The sequence below is a fragment of the Panthera onca genome, chromosome C2 (assembly GCF_046562875.1).
Source record: "Panthera onca isolate mPanOnc1 chromosome C2, mPanOnc1 haplotype 2, whole genome shotgun sequence".
Classification (NCBI taxonomy): domain Eukaryota; kingdom Metazoa; phylum Chordata; class Mammalia; order Carnivora; family Felidae; genus Panthera; species Panthera onca.
In genome coordinates this window covers 136,270,107-136,282,145 of record NC_138347.1, presented here as the reverse complement: position 1 = coordinate 136,282,145, position 12,039 = coordinate 136,270,107, and the positions used below count along the sequence as shown (strand labels likewise).

General features: G+C 41.1%; 1 protein-coding gene across 1 annotated transcript in view; it reads right to left on the bottom strand.

Moving 5' to 3' along the window:
- KCNH8 (potassium voltage-gated channel subfamily H member 8) overlaps positions 1-12,039 on the bottom strand; it is a 356,732-nt gene that overhangs the window by 231,070 nt on the left and 113,623 nt on the right. The window contains exon 2 of the mRNA XM_060638579.3: positions 7,143-7,376. Within this exon, the coding sequence (XP_060494562.1) occupies positions 7,143-7,376 (234 nt within the window). The remainder of the gene's footprint in view (positions 1-7,142; positions 7,377-12,039) is intronic.

Genomic DNA, 12,039 nt, shown 5'->3' with positions numbered 1-12,039 from the left:
ATGCCAGAATTAAAATTTTAAGAAATAAAATCAATCAATCAACCAATCAATCAATAAAAGAAAACGGGCTTAAAAGATAAGATTTCTGTGGAGAGGATATGCTAAGATTAACATCTAACGGTTGGGGCCCATAGAGCCAAACATGATGGTCTTCTATGACAGTGAAGAAACAACTTTCTACCATTAAAAAACTTGACCCAGAAGCTAGAATCTGGAAGATGGCAATATGAGATGACATCTTAGCCTGTCCCTTCTCAGCTGGTGGATCATGAGAACAATTAGGGGAAGCCAGAGATAATCTCTCCACGCTGAGGTTTCACAGCTTTGAAGACAAAAGAAGCTGCATTGGATTGTTTTTTTGGAAACATTGAAGATATTAGGGACCTTTTCCCTTCTCTATTTCGGACTGGAGAGAAACTGCTCGTCAGACTACCTCTTTATCAACATGGAGGTGGCTGCCTACTTTTGAGGAAATGTGAGAACATAAAGAATGCTCCAGTTCATTTCCCCGGAGACTCCCTTTGCTTCTAGGTGTGAAGGATGGGTGTGCTCACCTTGCGAGAGCATCAGACAGATGGGCCATGCACGAATCAGTGGTCAACAAGAGGTCAGGGGGGTCCTTTCCTCACTATGCCTTCGGTTCAGATATTCCCCTCACACCCCAGCCATACAAATGGCAATTTGGGAAGAAAAAAAGAAGAAGAAAACTCTCAGAGACTGGGCTTATATCCCCAAAGCAACTGTACATGGTCTAAAGAGATTGTTTAAACAGCTACGTGAAACAGCAATGGTAGTGAAGAGTTGTTGGTCTTTGAAACATCCCCAATCCTTTCACAAAATTAAAGTAACTAAGGTAGCAAAATCAGAAATCCACACACACACACAAAATCATGAGCAAAACTGTGTAACAGTGTGCCCCCCGGAACCTCAGAATACAGAGTGATGGGGCAATACCCCCAGTAATTAAGTTTTATTCCATTTTGAGTTGACTTTTGTGTATCGTACAAGATTGTGGTCCGTTTTCATCCTTTTGTATGTGGATATCCAGTTTTTCCAACACCATTTATTAAAGTGACTATCTTCCCTGACTACATTTTTGGCTCCTTTGTGACAGATTAGTTGACTTAGAAGCTAGATCCTTGCAGGAGTAGCAACTGCAAGGTAAAAACAGGATAGGAAAAGGAGAATTCTCACAGGCCTAGGAGCTTGGAGCCTCATAAACCCTCAACAGGTTATCCATTTCCAAAAGAAGAAATGCTCTGAGAGTGGAGGGCTCTGGAGATCTGAAAACAACTAAAACTAGAAAGGAGGGGCACCTGGCTGGCTCAGTCAGTGGAATATGTGACTTTTGATCTTGGTGTTGTGAGTTTCAGCCCCATGTTGGGTGTAGAGATTAGTTAAAAATAAAATCTTAGGGGCGCCTGGGTGGCTCAGTTGGTTAAGCATCTGACTTCGGCCCAGGCCATGATCTCACAGTTCGTGAGTCCGAGCCCCGCGTCAGGCTCTGTGCTGACAGCTTGGAACCTGGAGCCTGCTTCGGATTCTGTGTCTCCCTGTCTCTCTCTCTGCTCCTCCCCCAGCTCATGCTCATACTCTGTCTCTGTCAAAATAAATAAACTTAAAAAAAATTTTTTTTTAAATCTTGCAAAAAGAAACTAGAAAGGAGCTCCATTTCGGGTGAGTGCAAGTGGGCTACACAAAGATAGAATGGGGTTGGGGCTGCCTGAGCCTTCAACGCTCCGAGAAAATCTTTCTTGGAAGCTGCTAGAACCAGAACTCAACTTGGTCAGAGCATGAAGATCAGGGTAAAGAAGGGAAATGTTTCAAATACTAGTGTAGGAGAGGCCACCCTAGGAGAGGAAACCTACCTCAGAAAGTTGCAAAAATGTAGCTATACTAAGAAGTGATTCATAAAATAACTTCCTGGTGATGGCAGAAGGAACCTTAGAGTTCGACAAGGTATACACAGTCCTACAGGATACACAGTGTTCTGTGAGGTGCAGAACAGTGTGCAAAGTATGCTATGCATAAGAAAAGGAGAGAAACACATAGATATTAGTATCACTCATATAGAAGAAATGAGAGGATGAACACAGAATTAATAAAATGATTACACTCAGTTAGGGTAGCCATACCTCTGTTTGCCCAGAACAGTTCTGGTTAATGCCTTTTGATATCAACAAAACTGGAGGGTGGCTCAGTAGGTTAAGCATCCAACTTCGACTCAGGTCAGGATCCCGGAGCTCATGAGTTCGAGCACCACGTCAGGTTCCGTACTGACAGCTCAGAGCCTGGAGCCTACTTTGGATTCTGTGTCTCCCTCTCTCTGCTCCTCCTCTGCTTGCACTCTCTCTCTTTCGCTCTCTCAAAAACATTAAAAAAAAACCCACAAAAGTGGAGGAGTCTGCTTTTTGAAAAGGCATCTTAATGGTACTCATTTCTGATATATGGGTAGACCCTTGACTATCTAGAGGGAGGACAAGTAAGGAGAAATGTCAACTCCGTCTGAATGTGAAAGTGTAAAATATTACTATCTCTATTTTAGACAAAGACAAGTTTACATATTATGCTTTTTTACGTCTGAATTTTACTTAGGTATTTTACTTGAAATAAGTCAAATTCCAAATACAATCATACACAATATGACAACGCAGTAATGAACAATTTCTATAAGTCGATGATTAGTGCTTTATGGTAATTATACAATCACTTAATTTTTTTGAAAATAGATGATTTTACTAAAGTATGGTTGACACATAATGCTTTATTAGTTTCAGATGTAGACTAATTTGACAATTCTACATTTTGTTACATGCACCATAACTGTAGATTTATATTATGTTTACGTGTGAAACTATTTGTCTTCCTAATTATTACTTAATTAAAAAAAAACTTATTCTTTCTGTATATTGGTCTCCTCATCTGCAATATGATAATATAAGAGTATCTATTTTTTAAAAAGCTCTAGGATTAAATAGGCTAATATAAGTAAAAGTTAAGTATGTGAGAAAGTTCTTAGCATGTACTAAATATTATTTAAGTGTTAGCCATTATTATTCTTCTAGCTGTCATAATTATTGACCTTTTAAAAGACTGTATTCTCTTTGATGACTATATTTTCAGAGGGCTGTGTGTGTACATATACTTCTACGTATGTCTGTTTTCTATTTTTTGAAGTTTATTTATTTATTTTGAGAGAGGGAGAATGCACATAGGAAGAGAGGAGAGAGAAGGAATCCCAAGCAGTCTCCGTGATGTGGTGCTCAAATCCACGAGCCGTGAGATCACGATCTGAGCCGAAGTCAGATGTTGAGCCAACTGAGCCACCCAGACACCCCTCTAGATATGTCTATTTTCTATCAGTTACCTAGAAGAAACCACAATAACCCAGAGAGAAGGGAGCAAATTGTTGGAGCAGAGATAAGGAAAGGGATCAGATGAAACCTATTCTTCTCCATCCCTTTATGGTTTTATTTTATTTTTATTTAGGCTGAATTACTCTGCATTGCAGGATGAATTCTTCTGGAGAATGCTGTGTCCCACACTTTTCTCTAGTCAAGAGAGGACAATACACCCTTCAAGGAGGACCAGTCTAGTGGGTAGACAGTAAGGTTTTCCTAAAGAGGACATTCAACCTTCATGCTTTATGAAGCATACTTCATAAAGTATGAAAGAAGGATCTTTAATGGGGGGGGGGGAGTAGAGAGAGGTAGGAGGCAGACTTACAGACTCAAGACATGACTAGGAGCTGGGGTTCTGACAGTTGGGTAATGCCAGTAAGAACTTCCTCTTTTTATTTTCCTCTGGACTCAGTAAATAGGCACATTTGCTATAGGATAGTAGTGTGTCTTCCTTTACGATAAGTCCCATGAGATGCCCTAAAACCTTGAGAGTATTCTGATGCACATTACCAGCCTCCGGTCAGGTTATTATAGGCCTGAGCAGGAAGAGAAAAGGCAGTGTTGTCCCATGAGGTCAGTGCAACACTGAGGGGCCAGTAAGCAAAGAAGCTCAGTCATAGATGGTCAAAATGTATCAGGCCAGAATAAGAAACAAGCACTACTTTCGAAAGTAAGTTAAAAGAAAGGAGCTTTGGAGGAGAGAAGGAGGACCCTTGAGGGCATAGCTTATTTTTAAAAATCAGAAATCCAGACAGTCTCTGAAGTATCCATAGGTCCCTCTAATGTTCCATTTCAATTCCATTCGGCAAGCATTTACTGAGGAATGAACATTTGTGATGGACACTGCTCTGAGCTCAAGCTCTACACGCTGGAGATGCAGAGCAAACTAATGCACAGATTGTGCCTTCAAAGGTTCACTGTTGTGTGTGCAGACAGATACTTCTAAAAATAGCGAAAATACAGCATGATTACCGTAGGAGAGGCAGCAATTTTCAACCACTTGTAACTGGATCAATTTGTTTGCTCACAACGTCAGACAATTTTCCATATTGACTGGCATAGAGGCAACTGATGCTTTTAATGATTCCCATCCAAAGAGGTCCAAGGCTGCAGACATCCTATGAAACATTGAACTCAGGAAATTCCCACACTGTGCTCCATAATTTCTACTTTTCTGGCCTCTCAAATCTCCATTTTTGGGGCTTCTCCTCCTTGGCCTGAACTTTTCTCAGTGGTGCTACATTCAGAACTTTAGAGGTGGCTGAAAAAGGAAGACACCCAGGTGGATTTGGAGTCACCTATCCAAGGTGCCTATCCTGAGAAGGACAAGTCTGCTGTCAGCAGATATTTTAGACAAAAGATATCCCTTTTCTCTTTGTTCCACCAGATGGTGGTTTTATCACTCCCTACCAGTCTGCATTCTCAGTGGCATCTTCCACTTTTTTTTTTTTTAATCTCAGGCTCTCTTCAATGATTGTGCTATAATTAGCACCGGAGTCCTTTCATTTTATCATATTTGCTACGTAGGCCTTATCTATTGACACTAGGAAGGACACAATGGTCTGAACTATGTTCCTAATACCAAAGCATTGGATATTCTGTGCCTCCCAGGATGGTACTCTCCAATATTTCATGCCCACTGTGAATCCAAAATTCACACGCTCAAAGAGTATCTTCCAAAGACAAACCCGTTATAAAAGAAGATGAAGTTCCCATGTTTAGGCCCCCACTTCTCTGCCTGACAATGACCCCAATACTAAGTGTTGAGAGCAAAATATAGAGGCCTGAAATGCTCCTTATCATCTGCCATGCACAGGACAGCCTTCCACAACAAATGATTACCGACCCAAAATGTCAACGCCACCAACGTTGAGAAACCCTGCGTTAGAACGCAATTTAGACGTTGTAACAAAACGACCCCCAAATGAAATGATTCAAGTAAGATGGGCATGTACGAGCTTCTGTCTGGGGTGGGGGAGGATGGCTCCCTTCATCCTGTGACTCTGCACTCCTCTATGATGTTGACCTTTGCAAACGGTGGAAGCTGGCTTTCCAGCTTTGCCTTAACGTTCTGACCCACATGCATTGCTTTGCTGGGGCTGCCCTAACAAAGTGCCACAGACAGGGTGGCTTCAACAGAAATTTATTTTCTCATGGTCTGGAAGCTGAAAATGGAGATCAGGTGCTGACAGCATTGTTTTATTGAGGCCTCTCTCATTGGCCTGCAGACAGTGGCCTTCTCTCTGTGCGTTTGCATCACCTTTCCTGTATGCCCGTATCCTTGGTATCTCTTGTTCTTATAAGGACACCAATCATATTGGATTAGGGCCCCACCCTTACGATCTCATTTGACCGTAATCACCTCGTTAAAGGCCCCATCTCCAAATACAGTCCCATTGGGGGTTAGGGCTTCAACATATGAATTTTGAGGATACATAATTTAGTCTGTAACATCATGGGAAAGGAGAAGAAAAATTAAAGGGCACACAATTGTATTTCTTTAGGGATTTTTCCTAAAAGTTGCACAAATCGTTCTCTTGCATATCACTGGCCCAAAACTTTGTCACATGTCCAGCCCAACTGCAAAAGAGGCTGGGAAATCTATTCTCTACCTTGGCAACCATGTGCCCAGATAAATCTCAGAAGGCTATGTTACTTTAGGGAAGACTACTAAAGAAAGAGATAAAATTTTAGAAACTGGAAAATGGCAATTTGTTCTAATTTTGACTTAGCATTTCCCCAAAATAATGCCTCTTGGATTCATCCCAACCACCAGGGCCCATGAGATAATGATACTGATTCCTACATAGGACCCAAGCACTGCAGATACTACACCCATCCCTAGAGATCTTCTTTTATTTAGAGAAGAGTCACAAAACTGCAACCACAAGAAAATGCTTCATATTTCCTCAGTGGCAGTTTTGAGCCAGGCAAATTTACTCCACCTTGAATTATACCATGTGTCTCTTAGTTTGTCTTTAAAAAGGTAGTGAGAGGGGAGCCTGGGTGGCTCAGTCGGTTAAGCGTCCGACTTCAGCTCAGGTCATGATCTCGCAGTCTGTGAGTTCGAGCCCCGCGTCGGTCTCTGTGCTGACAGCTCAGAGCCTGGAGCCTGCTTCAGATTCTGTGTCTCCCTCTCTTTCTGCCCCTCCCCTGCTCATGCTCTGTCTCTCTCTGTCTCAAAAATAAATAAAAACATTTAAAAAACATTTTTTTTAAATAATAAAATAAAAAGGTAGTGAGAAAGGCTCTGGGACCAGTGAACTGGAAGAGAAAAATGCCTATGCTGATATGCTTTAAATTAACTTCCTTTTCTGCCAGTGAACACCGGATCTCTGTCCTTAATGACTGTGGTTGAGATGTGGTTCTGAAAGGCATACAGTTTGGAAAACATCCCCGGATAAGATCATCTATTTATACTTTATTAACAACTACCGTATCTAATATGTATTTTAACAATGACCATAGTAAAACTGTAACACACTTTATTTTAACTTATATTCACTCAGTTAATATATTACATTGAGCAGTCATAATTCTAATGCTAAGTTTTCAAGCAGTTTATGCTGCTAATGGCTAAAACAAGGCTATTGCCCGAGTCACTAGCAGAACTTCAGTAACAGCCTGTATTTACATGAAATACCATGAAGCCTTAATGGGAGTTATGAAGTAATTACTGAGTTGGGAGAGGGTGACCCTTCACAACTGCCCAATGAGCACCAGTCTAAGAAAGGCACTCACCGTTCTTCTTGTAGAACATAATTTCTCCTTTGAATTCTGTTTTCTCCTCCAGCGACTTTTCTATTTGAAGCATCAGCTGCTCATTGGTTTCGACTCCAAATAAGAATTTGCAGCTGCAACTCTTCTGCATGACTTCAGTCCGGGCGAATCCAGCCAGCTCACAGAAGCCATCAGAACAGTAGACTATGGGGAACCCCTTGGCCACCTGGGCGTTCGCGAGGATGAAGTTGCTGTCTGTAGAATGACAAGAGGACATTCAGCCACTACACGAGCACGAGGAACTGTTTCATAAATCACAGTTTCAGTAACAAATGAAGAGGACACGGGTTTAGCTTAACTGTGCCTAAAATGCATGTCCTGGTGCAGGGTGGGAAAGAGACTGTCCAAAACAAAATGGCAATGACCAGCAGAAGTATTAAGCTCTGACGCTGGCTTGCATTTTGAAACACACTACAGAGGGAAGTCAGGATTCATTGGTCTGCTTCGAGGCACGTACTCTCTAGTTAGCAGTCATGTAGGGCACTTTTGGGTGTGACTTTGGGCTCAAATCCTCAACCTGCCACTCGATGTATTGATAAACTTGAACAAGTTATTCACACGCTAAACTTCAGTTTCTTGAGATTTCATTTCCCGAAAAGCAGACCCTGAAGGAGGATGTGAGTGTAAGTCATTTATTTGGCAGGTGATTTCAGGAAGGAAGCAATTGGAGAATTGAGAGAGGGAAGGGAGGAAAGGTAATAAAGAGTAGGAGAAAAGGGTTTTACTGCCATGACAGCTGAGGCTCAATCATACAGACCCTGCAAGTGACAGAGGACCACAACTTGGAATTTTCCCACTAAAGGGAGAGAAAGGTGTGTTGTGGGGATTAATGGGAAATGCACCTAAAGTGCTTAGTGAAATGTCTGGCACAATTAAGTATTCAATAAAAGCTGTTGAGTATTACGCACACCTTTATGATTATGATGTTAACAAATAAGAATTAAAGGACAATCAAAAATAACAAAGTGTTAAGTGCTTGAAGATAACTCCTGGAGGACAGTGTGAGAGGCAATATTCAAGGAAGGTTCCTGCCGGATGAATTTTTTTGAGACTTTTTGAGGTTTCGATAGGATACTTATAAGCAAAAAGATGTAAATTAAAGATGGGCTGTAAGATAAGGCATTTTATAAAATCTGATGGTTGGTGACTCTAGGTTCAGAATGAATTAGAAACTATTATTAAATCATTCATTCATTTTCTCATGAAACCAATATTGGACAGTATATCAGACAATATTAGAGGCTGGGATTTTTTAAAATAATACAAGAAAAAATGGAAAGAATTCCAGCATAATGTCTTAAATGAAAAAATCAAGATTCAATATAATATGCTATCAGATGAACTATTTGTCTGAAAATATAGAAACACAAACATGTATATGTATATCTAAATGTGAAATGTTTGTGCGTACCTAAACCTCAGTGGAATGACTTGGTAACCGTAGATGTCTTTAGAGAGAGTAACTTTGGGCAAAAGTGGTAGGCACACTTATTTTTACCATATACCCACTGTACCCTTTGATTTTTATACGCTATGCTTTATATATTGCCTATTCAAAAACCACTATGTTTAAACAAGGTTTGCAACAGACAGCCTATCTTGCATGCCATGAGAAGGCAGGAACCCCAGCTACTTCTCAATGGCCAGCGGGACAAGCACTGAAGATCTATTCCATGGGCTTCCTCGTGGCCTTTTAAACATCCGTTTCGTGTTTCCATAGTCCACTATCAGCTGGCAGAACCAAATCCACTCTATCCAGCTTTGCTCCAATCAGCCCCTAAGCCCAGAGTACAAATTCTAGTGCTAACATCTGCATCCTGCCTGGGCTGGGCTGGCTCCTCTACCCTCCCACTCACCCTCCCCGCTGTGGAGAAAAGCCAGAGCTAAAGACCTGCGCTGGGAAGCCTTCAATGGCACCTTATTTTGAAGCCATGGGAGTGAATTAAATTATCCCAGGCTAAAATTTAATTCTCTCATACCTTGCAGAAGCATTTATCGACCACGTACTACATGTTGGACTTTGTTCCAGGTGTAGAGATAAAAAGTTTATTGGATGCAGTCTCCACCCTTAAAGATCAGTTAATGAACCTGCAGGAGTTCCCAGCTAGGTCCAGAGGTGGGCACCCTTCTACCAGGCTATGGTCTTCACCTTACCAACTCTGCACAGCTCCTGGTCTCTCTCTAACCATAGTGTCTCTTTCTGTCTCCATTAGAGAACTTTGGCTGAGAGATTGTTTAGAAAATGTAAATATAGGGGCACCTGGGTGGCTCAGTCGGTTAAGCATCTGACTTGGGCTCAGGTCATGTTTTCATGGTTCATGGGTTTGAGCCCCATATCAAGCCCCACATCAGGCTCTGCTGACAGTGTGGAGCCTGCTTGGGATTCTCACTCTCTCCTCTCTCTCTCTCTCTGTCCTTCCACCACTCATCCTTTCTCTCTTTCTCTCTAAAAATAAACTTTAAAAAAAGAAATTATGTTAAATTAAAAAAATGTAAATACACAGCATTGCCAAAGCACTCAAACATCCTAAAACAGCTTTTAATGCACTTCCAGAAGCCATTTTTCAGTTGCCCGCTGACATGTTTATTAACTTTCTACTGTATGCCAGGCGACTGGATTCTACCGCACGGCAGATCTTAGGAGGAGGTGATGCTGGGTGTTAAAAGATGAAGAAGGTATAATCTATAGCTCTAGATTATAACAATTTAATTGAAGAAATGCGTGAATACCAATAACATTAAAACAGAGCCTATGATTAGTACCAAATCAATGGTACTCAGATAATAAGTACTACCAGAGTTGAGAGATTAAAGATTCTAAGCTTTGAAAATGGTTAGCTTGGAATAAGAAATAGGCAGAAATGATTTATCAAAAGTCTTGCAAGTTCAGAAGCAGACGCCTGGATGAAATGGTCTCAGGATGGAGAAAGAGTAATTGAAGACAGAGAGAGAATAAACAACACTACGTTTTATCCTAACGTCCAGTTTCCCTGTTATTTAAAGGGCTACAATAGCTTTCTTCTGTTAGTATTTGATGAGGGAGCATAGGGCAGCTGAGGGCAAAACACAGGCTGGCACACTCCCCACCCAAGCGGGATCTGTGTGATATTCCTCCGATGCTCCTGGCTACCCAAGAACAAGGGAAAGGGGTTTAAGTGCTTGCCATGGTGATGTGGGAAACTAAGGCAAATGCAAAATTAAATTCCCCTACTGCCTAGAGCCCACTGACAGCTCCTTGAAACCAGCAGAGTGACCTCCCTCTAGGAGCTCATCTGCCTTGATGATGATGATGACACTTTGCTAGGGGCAAAAGGGAATCTTGACTTCACGTTATCCTGACCATGCCCCCGCCCCAGGAACCTGTAAGTCTAATTTAACCTAGAAACATTCCTTTGGAAACTTCCTTTATTAAACTCAACTCCCCCAAGATATACGCTGGCAATCATACTCCAAGCTTATGACCCCCACCCCATATTCATCCGAAGGGACTCATGACTGAGGTCTTATTAAATGGTAGTAAGTGGCATTTCCTTAGCAATAGCCAGCCCCTCAAGATCCTGGAAACCTTGCTTCCAGAACACTCTCTCCCTGACGCTCTGTCAGCCTGAGAGTATGTAATGAGTGGCCTGCCACGATCCAGTGCATGCAGCAGCTCTTCTGCCCACGGGTCCTGACCCAGGCTTTAACAAAATCACCTTTTTGCCCCAGGGATGTCTTCCAGAATTCTTTCTCGGCCATCAGCTCCGAACCACCGCACCATCACCCCAAAACTTCATCAGTATCTATCTGGTATACCCTTTCTCGTCTTTCCATTTCCAGCCCTTCTAGAGACCTATTGTGGTTGTATCTTGCACATGGCATGTATTTAAATCTTTTAAAAGTACAATATGAGGATACTTTGATCAACCCAAGATTAATACATTTACTTTTTATCATTATTACTATCTTACTTTTTTTTTACCGACCTAATTTGTGCTTTTCTTCACTGTGTTCTTTTGACTTTTCCATTCTTACAAATTAAGAAATGTAACTTACCTAAAAAATTACATAACAATATTTAACATCAGCAATGAACACCCATAGATCATACATCCAGCAAAAACCCCTGTGGGTACCGCACAAACTGTATTTCCCTCCTTCCCCAAAGAAGAAACCCCAAACTTGAATTTTTGCAATACCCATTCCCATTCATACAGTTTTTACCGCTTACATATGTATCCTCAGACAACACACTCCAATTTTTTTCTGACTTTATGGCATACATTATAGTATTTCATTCTACATATTTCTTAGTGACTTGGCTCGTTTATTAATTTCCTTAGCATCCTTACAATTGTTTACGTAAGAAAAGACCAGTTTCTCGAGCTACAATAAGCTTTTGAAAAAGGCTGCTAAAGGCTTCACCAAATTGCCTGTGTGTTTCAATTAAGGATTATAGTGCGTTTGGGGTATTGAATTCTTCCTGCAAATATACTGCAAAAACAAAGCAAAAAAAAGAGTCATGTATTTGGCCTTTTCAGTTTATATTTAGCACTTGTCCTCGATATGTAATTGCATTTCAATTCCGAAGAGAATTTAGTGGCAGTCAGTGCCTCATAAAGCTTAGCGTACTAGCTACATGAATAGTCCTTCTGTTTGGGAAAGAGTAGCTCCTTTTACCCTGCTATCTACTTGGAAACATATGCTTTTCTGAATCCCAGTCCTGGAATTTCCAAAGAAACATGACATTTACTTTAGAATTATGTAAAACAAAGCCATTGCCATAATAATTACGAATCCATCATGGATATACCACTATCCCTACATATGCTAAGAGTATTTAACCTTTTAAGGAATCAATTATGCATATGTGATATGC